Below are 20,457 nucleotides of genomic sequence, written 5' to 3' on the forward strand. Positions count from 1 at the left end.
TGTTGCTTTAATAGAGTTTAGTGACCTCATATAATTCCCAGCATGCCTCCATCCAACTTTAATGTGAATGGGTCCAGTCAGCCAGATGAACTGAAATACATGTACACAGTATTTTTTTAATAAAAAAAAAAACTTTTAATCACACCCAGACATAAGTCAGTAAAGCTGTGGTTTATTCATATGAACATGTTGAACACTGGATACATCTTTGGTTCTATAATCTGTCTCATTATACTGGGTATAATATGTACATGTTTGTGTATATATGCATTTATCCCACAATTACAAATATTACAAATATTGAACAGTGAAATATAAATTTCATATAAAACCATTGACTTACGAGATATAAATGTGCTTTTTGCCCACTCATCAGCCCAGAATGGCATGTGAAGTACTCAAAATGGTGTCAGGGAGGACAAGCAGAGACAAACTCAGACACAGAAGGAAAGGAGTGGAGAGGAAACTGAGCGAAAAGTGGAGAAGAAGGAAAGCGAGGACGAGAAGGGCGAAGAAAGAGAGACAGCTAACATGGTTTGTAAATAGAGATCACCTCCATGGACCTTCAGTACACATAAACTGTGATTTGCTGCAATCTTTCTGCACGCGTGTTCATTAACTGTGTCTCCATGGTAACCGAAGTGGCAGTGTCAAGGCTTGAAGTCGCCCAGAGGGTGACCTTGCCTTTGACAAGCGCACACAGCTGCATCCATCTCTCTTTCTGTCTCTGTTTCAATCCAACCATTTCTTCTTTAGCCAGATGCCTCTCTGTCAACCCCCTCCCTCCCCCCCTCCTCCACCCTCCACCCCTTACCCGAGCTACCAGACAGGAAACGAGTTGGCACCCACACACGCTTCTTAAAAAACAGCCAAAGTCGTTCTCCTTCCACCGCCTCCTGCTCACAGACAAACTCGACTTTGTGTCGTAATGAGATACAAAAGGACATCCAACTGTCAGGAGCTGTTACTGGGATCTAAAGCAGGAGGAGCATGTCCCGCCTTTGTCCTTCTCTAACTGGGGGGTGATGGTGTCGGGAACTTCTGATTGGAGCATGTCGCTCTCACTGGCAATGATGTGTTTCACCAGGCAGTTAGCTGCTTCGTCGATGTTGATGTTTTCCTGAAAAAGAGAGGACAAAGTGAACGAATGCATGGAAGAGAGAGTATGAAATGGTGGGGAGGGGAAAAAGAAGAAGAGGGATAAACTGATTAATGCAAACAACTAGCCAATGGCAGTTAAAGTTAGCTGTAGTTTAGCAGTGACTCTGGTGAGATACTGCCCCCTATTGTTCAGAGTATGAATTCAACAAGTGGCCAGTTCTGACATAATGCACCTTTAAGATATCTGTCAATTAACAAATTAAGTTGCTAAATGTAATTAGACTATTAACCCTATGTCGGAAAAAAAATGAATGTTCTGTAAAAATAAATAAATAAATAAAATGGAAAATGTATGGTTATTCATGGTTACAGATTTTATTTTTGTTATTTTGCATTGGACATATCAGTTGACAGTCTATTTTTGTAATTGTGTGTTTCAAAAATAAAGGGAAACATGTAAAGTAAACAGAAAAAAATACATAAAATTCTATCTTTTTTTTTCTCCAGTGCATGATACTACAGAAAAATATAGGACTTGGTCACAAGTGATCAGACAAGTATAGGAAACTGTGTAAAAGTCTGAATTGATTATTTGTTATGTTATGAGTTATCCCCATTTTGGACAAATTGGGTATACTCTTACAGTAGCAAAAAACACTACAGTTGAATGAAAATATTATGCAAACACAACAGCAAAATAATTATTTGGCCAATGAATAACAGGAAATTGGTGACAGCTGAGTAGCTTTGATACAATTTTAACAAGAGAGAATGAAACTCGGTCAGCAAAGTACAGTCTGACCGGAATAATAGGCCTGAAGTGCTGCTCAGTCTAATCTATTCTCCTCATGTTTTGAATTGTTTCAAAACATGTTTATTTTTGCACCACTGCACTTCATCTTTCCTGTCATTTTATTTCTGTAAGGCCATTGTCAAAGGATATTTGAGGACATTAGGCCTTAATTGAGTAGAGACAGGAATCAGAGGGATGACAAGCAACAAAGGTCTGAAACCACGTGTGCTTACATGATGCCAGTCTTACACAACTTGCCCACGAGGATGCCCATTTATGAAATGATTACAGCCAACATAACAGAGCTGAGAGATAATCCTGAGAACCTTGTCCTGCCTGCTTCACAAACCTATTCTACCCGTCAAAATAAAACACAAATGAACTCCTCGACAGCACCCACACAAAGGATTTAGAGCGACTTGGACCAGAGCTGAAAGCTGAGTAAACTAGAGAAATTGTCCACTGGTGAGGTTCACATGAGGAGAGGACCAGCAGCCAGTATGGATGAAAGAGACACACATGCACATTAAAAAACTTTGCTAATATAAATCATGAAGCGTGATGCAGTAGCAGTAGAAATACTGAATATTCATTAGATGTAACAGCGTGCTGCTCAGTGGGATGTGACATGGTGCCGACTACAGAGCCTTTAACTTCTCACGCACACACAAACTCCTCCGTCTGTCACGTCGTGATCTATCATACTTACTGGGAGATGTCAAACAAAAGATTCTTCCAAATCAACATAAAACACAAGAAACGCTCGTCTCTGTCAAATTCACTTTGTTCCCTGTACATGTAGAGCGTACCCAGGTTATGTTACAGACTCTGAACACTCACTCAGCTCAAAGGTAAACTATACTCGATACTTTTTTGTACAAATGGCACATCAAGGTGTCATCATATGATAATCAAGGTCTAGTGTTTTTTATATTTATGGTTACAAATATGAGTTTCGGTACAAAATGGCTGCACACTCGCTGCTGAAAAACATTTCCACAGGTTTTTATGAAAACAAACACAAAACAAAGAGCTGTATGGGCTTCAGACTCTACGTTTGACAATATTTTAACCCAGGACCTGATATGTACATACGCTATAAACAACAGTCAACAACATATGAAGGGAAACCTGTTGTTCCTTAGATATAGATGTGATCAGCATACACTGCAATACAGAATGTAATACTTCACATGGGACTGATTAGCTAGCTAGAATAGCCCAATTGCATCTTATTTGCTTAATTTAATGACACGTAATACGATAGTGAGTTACAGGACAGTGCTGCTTTCTGAAGTAGTTTCTAATGTCTAAAATGCATCTACAGTAGATGTGATATTGGCATTGTTTGATTGATTTATGCAGTCTTTTTCCTGTAACCCCATGACATTGCCTAATATTGCGTATGTCAAAGGCCGTTTCAAAAGTGTTGTTTCATCTGAGCCCCTTATGTCCCCATCACTTTTCATTATAAAGCGATGCCGTTGTATCCCGGACATTTTATTTGTATAAGCATAGCACAGCATACATGTCTGTCACTTCTGCCTGTCACAGTTCAAATGCATATTATCTATTAATAAAAAATAAATAAATAGCGGATTGTGCTGCCTTAGTGAAAGCACTTTGAGTACTGTCCTTTTTTTAATATACAGCACCATAAATGAGAGTGTTTCAATTTCGGTTGTCAAGTTTAAATGTAATTTTTGTACTGTACAGTATATGGATGCCTTTGGTGTGTGAGTGTGTGTGTGTGTGTGTGTGTGTGTGTGTGTGTGTGTGTGTGTGTGTGTGTGTGTGTGTGTGCATGCGTATGTGCACATCACAGTCTATTTTCTCCCCTCAACATCCAGCTGTGAGATTCCTGCTGCCCGTTAGCTGCTGTAATCACGGCTTGTGTGTAGGTGGGTGAATCCTCAACTCACGTCACTGTCAGAACTCACTCACCACGTTCTTTCACCCCCGTCTGCATCAGTGAGTCTTGAAGTACACTGTTCTTAATCAACATTTTCAAGAGGTTTTATGAAGTTTCATGTTTGTGTTTCATATTTTTTATCTGTCCAGTCCGGGCTGTGAAGGTTAACTTAGATGGACTGTAATGCCCATAAACTGACAGCTTGCAAACATAAATAAATAGCGGCATATACTTTTGTACATCTTCAATCATTTAGAGTGCGTTTTTAGATCAAACATAAGTTTTAGATCAAATATGAATTTCTAAGTGACACATGCTTTTCTTTAACTGATAGCCGAAAGCAGGTTTACTGTTATGTTCATCAATGTATTGATCGGCTGGTTATGGCTGTATCTGCATCACATACCACTTGAGGGTTAATTTACGCAACCATGAACCCCTTTCACGCAACCTCTTCGAGGCGGGAAAGTTCAGTCGTTATTCCGCGTCACCGTTCTTTATGTAAAGTACAGTGTGTGGATGGGGGTCATTGTTGCTGTTGTGAGCCAGCAAGGCGGCAGGATGGGAGAGGGGTGGGACATTTTGACAATTTGTTAGGTGTGCAATTTGAAGATCTTACATGCAGCTAGCAGCAGTTAGCAGCTAAGCTAAGAAGAACAACTGAAAATGTCTGCAAATTGGGGTGAGGAAGCCGGGAGTTCCTTATGATCCAAGCAGAGGACAAGATCAACCATCATGTAACAGGGACACTAAATGATGGTTAATGATTGTCGTTGTGTATGTATGATGTCACACTAGATGCCGATGCTGTCTTTTTACACGGCATGTCTCTTTTGCTTCTTGAATGGCGGCATGCTATCCAAAATCACACACTGGGGCAGCATTATACTTAAAAGCAAAAGCAAGCGTAAAGAAGGGTCATTATTGCGTCAGTGTTGCACGATCTCTGTGTAAAAGGAGCTACAGAAGTGCTGGTATTTTTCTCTACCACTGGATAACATCAGGCTGGCCATTTCCCCCTGTTTCCAGTCTTTATGCTAAGCAAAGCCATCCATCTTTTCAGACTGATATTAACAAACACATGAGAGTGGTATCCATCTTCTGGTCTGGAAAGCGAGTTAGTGAGGAAAAGTTATTTCCCTAAATGTTAATGTATTCCTTTAAAAATCTGTGTCAGTCAGTTAAACACAGTGGATTTATATCTTCTCTCAACATTCTCGGACATCCTGTCTGGATGATCGAGCACCTGATGCAATTTCAACCGTAACACTTTCTGACTGAGGTTTTATTCATATGCTAATACTGAGCAGACTGAGAGTCTGGTAAAACTCAGCACTTTTAAAGGATTTCTTCACATCCTGAATGCCTCCACGGTGGCCTCTCCACAGGGTAATCAGGTGCTGGGTCTGACACAGTCGAGCTGTTCGGGAGTCAGCTGCTTCTCAAGGACATTTGAACTGAAGGACACACCTGCAGACACCTCAGAGCTCCTGTTGAAGGCGACTCTTTGTATTCACGACACTATCCCGCCAGCTGTGTTACGGCTTTGTATTCATGTGTACGTGTGTGTCTCATCTTTCTCACCTTAGCAGACGTCTCGTACCATCCCACGAAGCCATTCTCCTGGCAGAACTGCTCCATCTTTATTCCATTATTGGTCAGTACGTCCCGGCCCTGGTCACATTTATTAGCCAAAAGCACAGTGGCTACATGTTTCCCATTGGCAAGTGTCAGTTTGGAATCCAAGTCCTCCTTCCATTTGGTGACGGCCTCAAAGGAGGCGGGCCTTGTGACATCAAACACGATGAACGCGCCCATGGCCTCGCGGTAGTACACCCGGGTCATGTTGCCAAACCTCTCCTGACCTGGAGGACAGATAGGAACAAGGACACAGATGTATACACGCAGAAAAAAAATGATCATTTAGTCTCTCGGGTGCACAAACAAAAATTCATCTTTCCATTTTGTACCACTTGCTGGCAGCGAAAAGGCTGCAAGTGATACAGTCTCACTTCAGCAGCAAACACACGGACGCTTGAATCTGAGTCATCCGATTTAGTCATTTCATCACACTCATGTCTCATACGTGCAACCATGCAAGCATTCCCAACATGCCTCTACACCCACTCTCTCAAATACACACACACTTGATACACGCACGCCATTTCATGCATGTTTTTACTGTTAAAAGATGTAGACACGAATAGAAGCAGGATGGAGGGAGGGGAGAGGTGTCTTTTCTGTGTGTGCCTGCTTGTGAAGTTGCCTGTAAAAAATTCCTGAGGGTGAAATTAATTCGGTAAGCCCCGTTGGAATGTTGTATCCACACTGATTTTCCCATCCGTAACTTCTGCGAGAGCCCTGTCAGCAGCAGCCTCGCAATCAACTTGTGGGCAAGACATTTTCACACTGTGGGCTAACCAAAAAACTACACTGGTCTATCAAAAAGCAGAGGAGAGGAGCTACGGTGTTAAGGCCCGGAGGAATATTTTCTGTTCTCGTGCACAGGTGGATCAGAGCACATGGTCAGCTGCAGAACAGCTGGGGGGGAGGGCTGTCTTGTTCAAGGACATACAGTATCAGAAGGGCAGAGTTACTGTAGGATAGTATTACTGTATACCACAATGTTTCTAACTTTCTGTGTCAGCCAACACACCAGGCTTTTCTGGGAGATCATATACAACTTTTACACCGACATTAGCGTCTATACGCAGGTTTTTTAAATGCAGACAAACCTGCTCATAATTGGCAGTTAACTCTTTTCACATTGCCAGTTGATGAGTTTGCCTTTCTGTGTTTTTCCCCTTGTGTGTCCCATTTATAATCACAAATTTGTAAAGTAGCACATGACACACCTCATCAGACTACATCCAGAAGACGTTAAACGGAAGTTGCAGAGGAGTGAGACATCTCGCTTCTTTCTGATCTCTGATGACCTGCACATGCTCAGTGCTGATCAGGGGGCTGATCAGGCTCAGACCGCAAGGAAGCCACAAACAACGGTTATGGTTAACGGTTTTTACTATCTTTAACTTCAATCTCTCTTTCAAATTCAGGGCCAACTGAATGATGCTCAAGGGCTGCCTGACAGAGATGGAAGACCAGACATTAACAAGCCAACGGACTGACAGGACAGAACTCCTTTAAGTTTGGTAGAAAAATGTAGATAACATGGAAAGAAGCTGATTGAAAAAGTAGGTATTTCGGGGCATTTGAAGCAAGGAGAATCAATTAATATATATGAGGACTGGCAATAATTCAGCAGTGATGAAGTCGAGCAGAGGCCCAAAACATCTGGAGTTACTCCGTCTCATATCTGGTCTGCAGACACAGACTTCAACAACTCCACATGTCTATACATCTATGTGATTTTGAAAGGTTGAACAGTTGAAAAACGACTCAAATAAGCCCTAAAACCAGCCTTACTCGCATCTTCATCCCGATTTGCCTGTGCAGCTAGCCCTGTCACCCTGTCAGCCCTGTCAGCCCAGGCTGTAGAAAAATGGCATCCAAAAATAGAACAGTTGAAGTTATTATTTGTCTTGGGAAATGCACAGAAACAGCAAGTGATTTATCACATCTGTGGCATGAGAAAAACTCCATCATCAAATCCCCAAACAAACCCACGGCAGGGCTGGAAGATATTTTCTGGATGTGACTTATATAAACTGGATGCTAACATAATTATTTTAACCATCTTCAAGTGTCCTCTCTATGATCCATGGACTCCAAAGGATGCTGTAACTAAGATTTCCCACCTAAAGGCTTGTAGGGAGCACATACAGCACAGACCTATAGTATTTTTCTCTGAGGGAGACGCTCATTCTCAGCCCACAATAAAAGCCTTCTGTACACAAGAAGGTCGGGCCTCAAATCTCACTCACATGAGTTTGAGACACATGACTGCTTGCGCCTACTGGAGAGGGCGCACAGGAGGGGAGAGAGCAGCGGGTCAGAGGATTCTTCTGGTAAAACCTCAGCCGACACTCATGTGAGATGAGACTGCTGTAGCCTTCAGGTTTGTTATCTTAGCAGCGCAGTCACAAGCCTTTATTATTTCTCAGTTCTGTGTTCGCTGAAGACAACCGAGGAAACATGTTTTCATTATCTTATAGAACAAAATACAAATACTTCAAAATAAGAGAGGTGAGGAATGCCACACAGAATAGGTGGCTGACCACTCGGTTGCCTGTTAAATATTGAATTAATGTATTTTTGTGTGTGAAATTGAATTACTAGTTTATTTAGAAGGAGAAATGTGACCACCCTATAACAATGATTTAATTAAAGCTCTAATTAGGTGGGAAAACCAATCATTTCAGGGCTCAACAATCCAGCTGATAGTCTGGGTGGTTCATACTAATGACTATAAAGTGATAATGATGGCTGACTGTTGCCATGGTGCTCCCTGTTAATTTTATGTCACGTCATGATGCTGTCGCATAAAGTCAAGGGACGCTCAAGATAATAAAGTAAGGCTTATGTCTAAATGTTAAGACGGATCTATCTTTTAAAATGATAACGACAGCTGGGCGCCACCACTGCACTGCGCTGAACAGCTTCTGTTTATGAAAGGTCAAAGGTCACGGGTATGGACTTGCTTTAAAATATATAATGAGAGTCATGTGTGATCTTGTCACCTGGGAGGGAACGTGTCTCATGACTTTACTGGTTTTGTGTGCGTGAATGTAAATAAAGAGAAACGTGTAATTGTTGAAATGCGTTGCCAAGTGATTTGAAGTGAGCGATGCCACAGGTCAGCTGGTGCCCATGAGGAACATTAACCCAAAATCATCCTTCTGTGAGCGTGTTTTAAAATGGTCTCATGCTCCACGTCTGTCTTTTTTATATCTAACATCTATCTGTATGACTAAAATACACTTTGAAAGGCTCAATAATCTCTAGCTTTATACAACTCGTTGTCTCTCCTAAAGGGGAAAAGGTCTAATTTCCATTTGAGCAACCGACATGATAAATGTTTTCATTTTGTATTTGGACAAATTTGTCTCTAACACTAAACAACATGCATGAAGGATGACTGAAAACTGACTTCATAATAACCACCTCATTGTGTGAAGCAGATTCATTTATGAGTCATTATAAACATAATTTCCTCCAGGACCACAGCTTTCCATTAACATTAATGAAATTTACAAATGTAGCCTTGAGCTAATGCAATTTAACTGATTATTTTTAATAGACTGGGCCAGTTTATTTAATTGTCTAACAAAGCATTTTCCATTTTCGGCTTGATCTTTGAAAACAAAACACAATATAATGATTTTCTAACGAATTTTAACCAACAGGCTAAACTAATGTGCATCTATTTTTGACCAATCATACTTCTTTAAAAATAACCTTCAATTATCAAATCTATTTATTCCTTTAAATGTACTAAATCGGCTGTGGCTCACGTCTAAAAACATGTGTAAAGTTTGAGTCAAAGTCACAGAAACCGTCTTGTGTGGGAACTATCTCATGTGCGCCGTGCGTAAAAGTTGGACTGTACCTGCGATGTCCCACAGCTGCAGACGCACCGTCTCCTGGTCCCAGTTGAGGACTTTAAGTGCGAAGTCCACCCCGATGGTGGCTCGGTAGTTGGGGCTGAAGTTGTGATGGACATACCGCTTGATGATGCTGGTCTTGCCGACCCCGAGGTCCCCTATCACAAGGATCTTATAGAGATGCTCCTTTTGGTGGTTGTTCTGCATGGCGACCGAGGAGGGCGAGAGCTGAGCATGAATCCACCGTAAATGGAGAGGACCGGGGGCATGAAAGGGGAGAAGCACAAGGACAGCGCAGCGGAGAGGACTGAAGAGAGCTGGGAATGAGAGAAGGGGAGGTGAGGTACGCCCTGGCCCACACAGGGAAGTGGAGCAGAGACTTCTGGACCTTGTGACTCACTCAGGGGAGCTGCCTGCATGGGAGTGCCACCGGGATGCGCTTCAGAGCTCCAAGATGGAGAGAATAAACACTGTTTTGATAGGACAACAGGGGTGGAAGAAGAATTGTTAACAGTTTATGAAAAACATCTTTAATAATTGGTATATTTATAGTTAATTAAAATGTAGTCAATAGTTATTTCAATGTTAAGAAACAATGACATCTTTATTTAAAGTTGCAACTGATGTTAATACTTAATTAACACTTTGTAGTTCATCTTTAAACATTATTATGAAGTTGTAACTGATGTTTATAAACCTGCACAACTGTTTGATTTATGGTTTATAAAGCATTTCATTGTTTAACAACCCCTTATTAGGTGCTAGTTATTTACAGTGAATCAATAATAGATATTTTTCATAATAGTTTATGTCAATGAAAATAAGAAAAATGCATAACTGTGACCATCCACCACTGCACCACCTCCAAGCCACCCACCGACCCTGCTTCTGGTAGCCATCCCAAGTTTTTCAGTGGACCCATCAGGCCAGCCAGATGAAAAATTTCAGGGTGCACCACTGCTCAGATTTGTGCCGTGAAGTACTTGGGTAGATTCACTCAGTCATTTACTACCACTGCATAAAAGTAAGCTATTGACACCAAAATGCATTAAAGTATAAAAAGTAAAAGTACACATTAAGCCTGTCATTATGATTTAATTATTGGATTTTGTTACCGATACATTAAAAGTTTTAAGTATTAGTGGCTGGTCGAGGTGAAGCCATTTGAACTATTTTATACACTGTTGGGTAGCTTAATTTATAACAATTTGATGTATTATATATTTTATAAGATCATGATTTTTGTTTGCAAAATCTGAACCTGCAAATTAATTTAATAAATGTGGTCAAATTAGAAGTTCAATATTCTTCTGCTGAAACTGGAAACAAAGTGGCATTACATGGACAAAGTACAAGTACCTCACAACTGCACTTAACAGTACTAGAGTAAATTAACTTTGTTACTTTAAGTCAAAAGTGTAATATACACCAAGATTTACCCACTTAAAGTTGAGTAAATGAACCATTTTGGACATCATTCCCTCACCGCCTTGTACAGTCATCCTCTTGTCAGGCATTTTGTTGTGACAATCTCTGTTTGAGAGAAAACTGCTGATCAGTTCCAGCTAAAAGATAAAAAGCCCATGAAGATTGATTTAAAATGGTTTTTCTTCTTACAAAAAAAAAGGAAACTCACAGCAATTTTGAACCGCTTTTATTCTGTCCAAATCAAATATAACAGTGCAAATCTCACAAAACAATGGAAACAGTTGCTTACACTGAATGGGAGGCAGAATACAAAAGGCACAAGGAACAATCACTTAGATCCCTTTATGAATTGCTTTTAAAAATCCCTTTAATACTGCTCCACAGGGAAACATGGCAGTCGTGGTTTAGATTTGATGCGAGGACAGAAGATAACACTGTTCTCCCTGAGACAAAGAATCAAGGGGACTTGATTGAGCGAACACTGACTCCTCAGTTCCCTTTAAATGTTACAATTAGAAGTTACTAACGATGATTTGTCACAGTGTGTACCAATCCATTTTGATCCAAAGTTTGTGTCGGCAGTTACAGCTTCAATAAATTCATTACAGGCAGCTAATTGTTGAAATCTGGACACATTACAAACATGAAACAACATGTGAGGCCAACAGACGTTTTCTTTTCCCTTTATGCTTTTAATTAATGGAGGATGATATTTGCCTCATTTTACTACATTTACAGTGTTTGGTGATAACAAAAAAAAAAAAAAAAAAAAAAAAAACCAAACAAAACACTCAGCTGGGTGTCACAAGTTACTCCCATAAGCCAGGTCTTTCCTTGAGAATCTAAATATTCAGCTTCATGTTATGTGTGTGATTATGGAGGATTATGGATTCTTATTTTATCGACGGTGATATGTTGATATGTTATGTATGGTTTCTTTCTTGTGACAAACGTACTTAGTCACTTTGGTCAAAAGCGTCTGCTAAATGCCCTAAATGTAAATGTAAGAAGACAGATGCTACTCATGTGAAGAATGGCAGATTTTGGATTGAAAACAGCTAAGCTACTTTGTGAAATAAATCTAAGTTGCACTCATCATCAAGACAGCCATTCGTCCTATCAATCCTGCGCTCACAGCCTCTACAGTTTGGGGATGGGGTTGGCTGCGACTGCGATGCTCTCGATGGAACACTCGTCACTTCCCCGGCGGATTCGGAAGAAGCCGTCCTCACCCCAGGTGGTGCCCCAGCTGTTCTTCACAATCCAGTACTTCTGCCCGGTCATGTGGCAGCGGCCGTACCCCACCAAGAGCACAGCGTGGTTGGTCTCCTCGAAGGGATTATAGGTCTCTGCCAGGCCTGTGTGGTGGTAGATGCCCTCCTTGTAGTGCATGAAGTCAGGGTAGACCTGTGGAAAGAGGGAAAATTTACCTTATTTTTATATAAGTTATACACATGAAGGAGAAAGGGCTGCTGAGTTGTACAGGAAGTACAGAGAAGCTTTCGTAAAAGGAAAGAAAGGTTAACTATACGACTATGTGATTCAAATTAATGGCGTGTTAGTGTTTTGTTGGTTATCGGTTTGCTAGCTTAGCTTAGGTCTGGGGTTACCTGGCCAAGTTTGTTTGAGTTTTGCCAAAAATAATGGAAGGATTGAACACCAATTTATGACAACACAGGTTAAACTCAACGTAAACTCTAAACCACACTGACGGATCAAAAACTCCAGTTGCCAAGTGAACACATACTGTACGTATAGGACTAGCTGTTGTACCTCAAAGGCCACTCCCATGGGTCCATTCTTGACCAGTTCCAACATCATGGCCATCTCACTGCAGCCGCCATAAAACCCACCGACGTAGTTGTACTCTGCTGTGTAAACGCGTCTGCAGTTTTGAGGAACGCCACACGGAGAATCCTTTCCAATGTATGGAAAGCAGGACTCGTCCACCAGGCCGAAATCCTGCGCATACTTCCCAATCAGGTAAGGGAACCCACCATCACAACCTTAAAAGGGAGACATGAATGTTAAATCTGGTTTGTTCAAACAGGTCTACAAGCTATGATTACCAAGAAATATTTTTGGGGAGGTTGTCATGACTTTAACAAAGGGTGAAATATCTTATGTGGTCCAAGAAAGAATATGAATGAGGCTTAGTGAAAATGTTAATCAGGACAGTAAACGCTGCACTTTCTAAAGGCAGTTAGGTTCAACTTTACGAAAAACACTTAAGCGCCACTTGTTCTGATTAGAGAGGAAGGCAGCCTGGAGTTTTCCCACATACAGCAGTGAAACACTCATCCATGATTATTGTGTCTCACAGTATGAATATTCTACCAAGTACATCATGTGCATTTCTAAACTCCTACCTGATTAATATCAGCAATAATATGCACCAGCTATTTTAACGTAAAATGAACTAATATGGTTAGAAAACAAGACGGTTTTTAGATGTGTGCGTTTACCTTGAGAATATTCAGAACAGGAGACCACTTGTTGCGGGCTGAGGATGGGAGTCTCGCTGTTGTTGGTGAGGATTCGAACACGAGCCTCCAGCATTCCCATGGTGGCAAAGGAGTAGCAGCTGCCGCAAGATGCTAAAACAGAGCATTAGAGATTGACACGCGAGTTAAATAACACTTCTGTGCAACACAACAGCACCGGAATAAATCCTAACTTTGTGAAGCTTGGTGAATATTGATTTGGCAAATACTGTACATGCTGCTACAATCTTCAAAAACTTTATTTTTAACATGATGCAGCAAGACCACCAATAATGACCCCAGAAGGTACACCTGCACAACCTGATACAACACCCCTGACATTAAATCCTAATAAACTAAGACAGACATTCATTACACCAGCCAGTACAGACGTTTCTGTAATGTTCCTGACTCAGTATAGTCATCCGCATTAGTTGTAATGCATAATAATGGAGCAAAGCACGGAGACAGATACACTGATTAAAGCCACTGGTTGCCCTCCATAGTATGAGACTCCAGCTTCTTAATAAAATGCTCTGCAGAAACAAATTAGGTCAGAGAGTCGAGGCTGCAGGGATCTGTCGGGTGGTTTAATTGCAGTAATGACTCAAGTCTGGATGACACTGAGAACAGTTTTATTTGGGTATAAGACCTTGAGTCTCTTAATACTAATAAGGCGCAACAACCAGTCATTCAATTTGAAGACCTATGCTAGTGGGAAAGTTTGCTGTCCTGATTTTTTTATAATGATGGAATCAGTTAATGTCTGTCATGTCTGACCCACAGGAATCTCTCACAGGACTTAAGATGAAGCTTTAAGTTGTTACAATGCCAGTTACACCTGCATCTTCCCTTCACGTTCAGCTGCACGTTATGCAAAGAAACAGCAATGTTCCTTTGCAAGACTAGCCAGAGCAATTTCTCCTCAATCCTACCAATTTTTGTGAACTGAAATGGACCCTGCAAGCATCCACCTGACTAGTAAAACTGAAGCAACATAAGCTTCACAGCACTGCACAGTGGCTTAGAGGGCTTCTATTGAGCCACTCCAGCCCCCTTACAGATCCTTAAACCCAGCCCTACAGAGGCCCTCTCACACACTCAAAATACTCAGCACGCATAATCTCTCCACTCACACACTAGGCTGTGCAGAAACACAGGAGGAGAGCAGAGAGCAGACTCAGGCCTGCCAAGAGGTGGGCAAAGTAGTGGTGAGCTGCTGTCTGCTCTTACAGGCTGGCCACACTGGCTACGTGAGGTGCACATGTGTGTGGCATAACGTGTTACTTTTTTCCTTCAGCTTCCATGTTCACAGGTTAGAGCAGCCACACTGGTGGCGTGAGTCGCACTTCTTACGCGCGTGTCAAGAGAGGCTGCAGCGAGAGATTCAGAGTCTCACCTATTTTTGACGTGACACATGCGCGTTTCCAAGCAAAAATAGACCTGAAAATGACCTGTAGACAGTCATGTCGGCATCATACCAGCATTACACTAAATGGTAAATGGAATTGCATTTCTATAGTGCGTTTCCAGTCTACTGACCGCTCAAAGCACTTTACAACACAATGTCTGTACGTGTAGAATGTGTCACAGACATGAAGAGAATAACACAACTAACTCACTAACTTTGCATTTGAACAGTCTATAATCAAAAAGGTTTCTGCAGAACAACGACTGATTGTCACCTTGGTTTCGCACAGGGCTGAGGAAGTTAACTCCGTCAATGTTTCTCCAATCCCAGCGCTCAGGTAAAGCTGCTGCCATCTTGGCGACCTCAGCTGTCACAGGCATGGGGCGAACACGCCTAAAGTAAAAGAAAAACAATCACATTTGAATCAAGGGCATCATCCGTCAGACATTTTGTGCAAAATCTTGTCGCACTTACATTCAATTAAAAGTAACACAAAGGGCAATATTAAACTTTTCATACTGAAAAACAATGAAATCCTTGTGTGGAAGAAGAGCAACCATTATGCCATTAAGAGTCATCAGTTTAGGTGTTGATGTAGTACCGGTATTGTGTATAAAAGTTGTTTCATACACCTCCAAACCTAATGAACAGGACAGAGCTCCACAGGTTTCAAGGAAACGAAAAATTAAGTAATGATAGTAATTTTGATTTAGGAGCAGAAATCTCTCAGTTGCATGAATTTTTTTTCCACCCCTCCATGACACCTGACACAGTAAAGTATGGGACATGCAAGTAAATACTCACCTGGGGATACGGGAGGCGGGCCCCCCTGCTCTGTAGATCAGCTCCTGCAAAGTGTACATCTCATGCTCTTTGTAGGCCACAGCCTTCCAGGCTCTCTGGACCGAGTTGATGGAGTCGATGAAGTCCATGTTGTGTTTGTACGGCTTCTGGAGCAGCCTGGAGGGTGATATGTGATGTTATTTTGTGCGTGTGTGTTTTTTGTTTTTTTTTTCCTTCAAGGGCTCATCTGCCCCAGAAATGGAAGACGGGAGAGTAGAACAACTCCCAACACAATACAAGTCATTTTCACAGTGACCACACCATCCACAACAGCATCATGTGCAGGACAGATCCTACTGCAGTCAGTAAAAGTTCAGCCAGGAGAAGACCAGCAACTCTAATGTTACCGTTTCAAAATCAACTTATTTTAAACGAAAGTGTAAATCATTACCAAGGGTGCAAGGTTTCACATTTAATAGTGGGCGACAGATTAAGTATAAACATTTCAGCAGCAATTGTGAGCTTCTTGTAAGTGAGGAAAATCAGACATGACAATCTGAAGTGTGAAGACGCCCGTTCTGAGTTGGCAAACTTCAAGAGAAATACCACTCTTGCCATGCACTCCCCTACCGCTTGTAAGTTGTGTGATGAAAGGTCTCTTTTTTAGTAGCATTTTGTTTAAATATACTTTTATGGTTCAAATTACAAATAGACACGTATCTACTGAAGACTTGTAACTTGACAGTTAAATACACTGGCAAAAGTCCAACTGGAACAAAAGAGTCCAGGAAGCAGCTTCGTGTTGCCAGAAACTGAGTCAGGAAGTTGACCCAAATATTCATTCCTCAGTCAGGTATTTTTGTATCAACCTGTTCAGCATCGTTTAAGCTTTCACATTCAGATTCCAGGCCAATTTCCAAGGCTTACCGAGAGTGAGTAACTCAGTTCACTTTAGAGAAGAAACAAGTAGATTAAAGCAGGGAGGTCAATAGTACACTGAAAGCGAGGATCATCAACACTGCCTGTGTTCAGAATCTGACTACAAACAGAGTCCACAGAAGTCTTGTTTGTTAGCTTGTGTTTCTCCATTTATCCACTGGGATGTACAAACATATCATTATTTACGTACCTGCTGTTGAAGAGTGGTTTGAAATCTGTTCGGGGTGGCACTGGATTCACTCTCTTCCCCACAAAACAGGCCCAGTTGTGTCCCAGGACATCATGGACCCAGCCTGGCAGGGTCTGGTCACAGTAGCTGGTCACCTTCATGCCTTCCTGACTGTACTGCAAGTGTAGTGAGAGATGCAGTTTAGGGCTTGTCATTCAGTATACTACTCAGTCATGTAATTTTATACAAATGTATAAACTTAAATTAACATCCAACTATTGTTAGTCCATTATTCAGCCAACCATTAAGTTATACGTTTAAGAAGGAAACATTGACAACATTTTTTATATTATTTTAAAATCACCCATTCTGCTCATACCACCACATTAACCTAAAACAAGTCCAGACAATGAGGAAGTTCAACTAGACGTGGATGGATCATAACTTGGGTTTGCAGACAGAGGGACTATGACACTTCCTCCGACTCAGTATCATGTGAGTGTGAGTGTGAAGAAAAAGCACATGACTTAAAGATAAACTTTGAATGTAGCTGCTTTAAATAGAGCAGATTTCCATCAGATTTCAGCCCAGCCTTGGTGTACACAAGATATGCATATTTTCCAGATACTGCCTTGTCAGATGAAGGGAGAGGAAACTGAGTGATGGTGAAACTAAACGTTTAATGTCAAGGAGCCACAGTGCAACTTTCTTGCCACATCATTTCCAATGAAGTTCTCATTGCTTCGAGTGAAGACAAAGTTTGTGCTCTGGACTAAGTCAAGGAAGATTAACAGTGTACAACACAAGCTCAGTTATATTACAAGAATGTGATAAAGTAGTCTGAACCATGCATTTTTAGCAGACTGCAGTGAAAACCTGACTAGCGCAGAATTGACAGGTTTTTTGCAAAATGAAAAGAACACTCACATAAATTAATTCTGTCTTTTTACCTTGAAGAAGCCGAACCATTTGTATCCATTAATGACCACTTCAAAGCCCTGGTTGTAGATGATGGTGAAGAAGCCGGTGTTCCCCAGCTCGTCTGTGGCTACAGACAGTTTCTCCAGGGTCACAGTCACAGTGCTCTCAACTGTAGCTGAGGAGGAACACCATAACATGAGATTAGCGTGCAGCTAATGATTATTTCTATTATTGATTTGTCTGTCAATTAAACAGATGAAGCGTTGTGAAAATGCAAATTCCCACAGCCTTACAGTTAAAAAGGTGCAATAAGTAAAAATTGGCATCCTGTCGAATTCATACTCAAAACAAATTGGGGGGGTTAACATTTAAGGTGGCTTAAAGCTTTTCATGTGTAGCCCCTCAGCTGGTCGTAATTAAGACACGTGGTGAACAGCACAAACACAACACATGACGCAGCACTGTGTCAGCAACGAGAGTATGAAATTAAAAGATTTAAGATGTTTTCAACGCATGTAGCTTTTCATTCAAATCAGAATAAGGCCACACAAAGAGGAAGTCATTAGTGAATCACCTGCTCCTAGTCTCCATCTGAACTGGAAACCCACAAACTACAGGCCCAAACATGTCACATGATTTCCTAATTATGAAACCGGCTGGTGTCATCATAACTGTGCATAACTATGCAGTTTGGGTTTAGAGCAAACCATTCTACCGAAACTGCATGTTGCTACTTCCTAGAAGTCATTAAAAGCAGCCTTGATAAAGGAGGGGTGGTGGGTGCCTTATTTCTAGATCTACGAAAGGCATTTGATACAGTTGATCATTCAGTGCTTCTCTCAAAGCTGTCATCATTTAAACTTTCAGTTAATGTATTAAATTGGATCCAGTCCTATCTACTCGGCCGCTCTCAGTGTGTGCGGATTAATGATAAAACATCGTCTTTAAAAGCCTGTGTGTTGGGGGTACCACAGGGTTCCATCTTAGGACCGCTGCCGTTTAGCGCATACATTAATGACCTTCCATCTGTGTGTGATGGAGTAGGGACCATGATGTATGCGAATGATACGGTTTTGTACACTACTGGGAAAGATCCTGAAGAAGTGGCTGCTAAGTTGTCAATGGCAATGGAAAAAGTTACACAGTGGCTTCAGTATTCCCGTCTCACCCTAAATACTAATAAAACAGTAACCATGTATTTCTCAAACAAGCAACGAAATACGGTTTTTCCAAATATTTATGTCAATGGAGAAATAATAAAAAATGTTAATGAGTTCAAATACCTGGGTGTGATATTAGATCCCACTCTCACATTCAAAAGCCATATCAAAAAAATGAGCCATACACTAAAATATAACTTATCAAACTTTAGAGACATCAGGAATTCATTAACTGTTGAAGCCTCTAAAACTTATTTCAATGCCATGATTTTGTCTCATTATAATTATTGTATGTCCTCTTGGTCTCAGGCAAGTAAATCTGTCTTGAATCCCATCAGGTCACTCCACAAGCAAGCCCTGAAAATCTTAGACAGAAAATCACGACAGTACCATCACTGTGAAATACTTAAGAAATATAAAATGCTTAGCTTCGATAACTTAATGATGTATTCTGATGTCCGTTTAGTGTACAAAATAATCCATATCGTGCTCCTCCCCCATTGAAAATCTTTGTTAAACTCCGTTCTGCACTCTCCATCAGAGCTTCAAGATCTGTCTCAAGTGGAGATTGTAACATGCCTAAGCGTAGCTCTGCCTTTGCCCAATCTGCTTTTTCTTTCAAATCTGTTAAATCGTGGAACAATCTCCCAACTAATCTGAAACTCTGTACAGACTTCAACGTTTTTTCCCGGGACATCAAAAAATGGATCCTAAGTAACCAGTCATGTCAGCATTAATCTTAAACCTAAATTATTTTTAACTTTGTCAAAGAATGAAGTATTTTAATAACTGTATGTTTCTATTTCATTCTGATATGAAATATGTTTTACACCTGTTAGTAATGAGTGTTAGTGATGTGTGAGCGGGCGTATATACGCATATCTGTATGGATGTTTGGTCTGTTATGCAAGTTGACAATTTTTGTCCTTTCTATTTTTGTTCTTACTCACCTGCCCAGGGACTACGGATGGAAAGTAGCTAGTAAGCTAAATCTGGTACAAAGCATCTTCTCTCATCTCGAGACTTATGTTATTTTGTACATTGTCCCTGATACAAATAAACTTATTAAATTAATTAAATTAAAACTGAACAGTCTCATGATGTGGGGGTAGTTTGTAACATTTGGGGGGGTTTCTTTACCTTGGGCGGAGCAGTTGACGGTCTTGTCGTGTCCTCCTTTGGACACCTGGAAGACCCATGTCCCTAGCAGGTCCTCATAGGTGCAGTTGGCGGGTGTGTCACCCAGGGACCCTTCAACCCAAAGCAGGAACACACACACCAGCACACCGCTCAGCCTCATCTTCACACACAGCTAGCTTACCTGCCCACAAACACGCAAATGCACCTTAAGAACTACGCAGCCAGATCCGCGTCTTCTTAGAAAAGCCTAAAAGTTTGACCCTGTGTGTCTCTGGAGCACCTGTCTCATCAGTGACTTCGCTACTTCCCCCTGTCCTCTGTCTGCTATTTATGCAAGCTGAAACTTTTCTACAAAGAGCTGCATGTCAACTTCAACGGTCAAGATAGGTCACTGAAGCCCAACAGCACATGCGCATAAGGATAGCCGGCTAGCTAACGCTCTCGGCAGTTAAAGCGTCCGACATAAGCATATGTTCATATATCAGACCTAATTAAAGAGTATTCCTACAATTCTGACTTACGTGTGTTAATTGAATTACACATATACTTGCTGTGCGTAGCTAATTGCGACTTTAACACTCTTCCACTTCCGTTCTGTCGACCTTGTTTTCAGCTAACAAGGAACCGCAGACGAGTGTTTATCTCTCCCTCGACTGTCCTTTGTTTGTTGTTGGCTGTTTGGTTTCGGTTTCCTTGTCATGTGACCCGCCAGC

General features: G+C 41.2%; 2 protein-coding genes across 2 annotated transcripts; both read right to left on the bottom strand.

Annotated features, from left to right (window-relative positions):
• Nucleotides 1-964: 964 nt before the first annotated feature.
• On the bottom strand, nucleotides 965-9,517 carry rab38a (RAB38a, member RAS oncogene family). The gene is made up of 3 exons (XM_073491643.1): nucleotides 9,316-9,517; nucleotides 5,391-5,671; nucleotides 965-1,120 (listed from the first exon to the last, which is right to left on the bottom strand). The coding sequence occupies exons 1-3, from the start codon at nucleotides 9,515-9,517 to the stop codon at nucleotides 965-967; spliced, it is 639 nt and encodes a 212-aa protein (XP_073347744.1).
• Nucleotides 9,518-10,947: 1,430 nt separating this feature from the next.
• ctsc (cathepsin C) lies at nucleotides 10,948-20,067 on the bottom strand. Its single transcript, XM_073483334.1, has 8 exons — nucleotides 19,745-20,067; nucleotides 17,474-17,619; nucleotides 16,545-16,699; nucleotides 15,437-15,592; nucleotides 14,907-15,025; nucleotides 13,204-13,335; nucleotides 12,512-12,744; nucleotides 10,948-12,145 (listed from the first exon to the last, which is right to left on the bottom strand). The coding sequence occupies exons 1-8, from the start codon at nucleotides 19,902-19,904 to the stop codon at nucleotides 11,879-11,881; spliced, it is 1,368 nt and encodes a 455-aa protein (XP_073339435.1). The 5' UTR covers nucleotides 19,905-20,067; the 3' UTR covers nucleotides 10,948-11,878.
• Nucleotides 20,068-20,457: the final 390 nt, after the last annotated feature.

Source organism: Pagrus major, chromosome 2 (assembly GCF_040436345.1).
Source record: "Pagrus major chromosome 2, Pma_NU_1.0".
Lineage (NCBI taxonomy): Eukaryota > Metazoa > Chordata > Actinopteri > Spariformes > Sparidae > Pagrus > Pagrus major.

Bases quoted from the DNA above. Each gene is read 5' to 3' on its own strand.
- rab38a (XM_073491643.1), bottom strand. From the start codon at position 9,517: ATGCAGAACAACCACCAAAAGGAGCATCTCTATAAGATCCTTGTGATA. The intron at 5,672-9,315 runs GTACAGTCCAAC...TCTGTCCTCCAG, and splicing joins GCAGCTGTGGGACATCGCAG to GTCAGGAGAGGTTTGGCAAC. The intron at 1,121-5,390 runs GTGAGAAAGATG...TCTCTTTTTCAG, and splicing joins GGTACGAGACGTCTGCTAAG to GAAAACATCAACATCGACGA.
- ctsc (XM_073483334.1), bottom strand. From the start codon at position 19,904: ATGAGGCTGAGCGGTGTGCTGGTGTGTGTGTTCCTGCTTTGGGTTGAA. The intron at 16,700-17,473 runs GTAAAAAGACAG...CTACACTTGCAG, and splicing joins AATGGTTCGGCTTCTTCAAG to TACAGTCAGGAAGGCATGAA. The intron at 15,593-16,544 runs GTACGTAAATAA...ATCACCCTCCAG, and splicing joins AAACCACTCTTCAACAGCAG to GCTGCTCCAGAAGCCGTACA.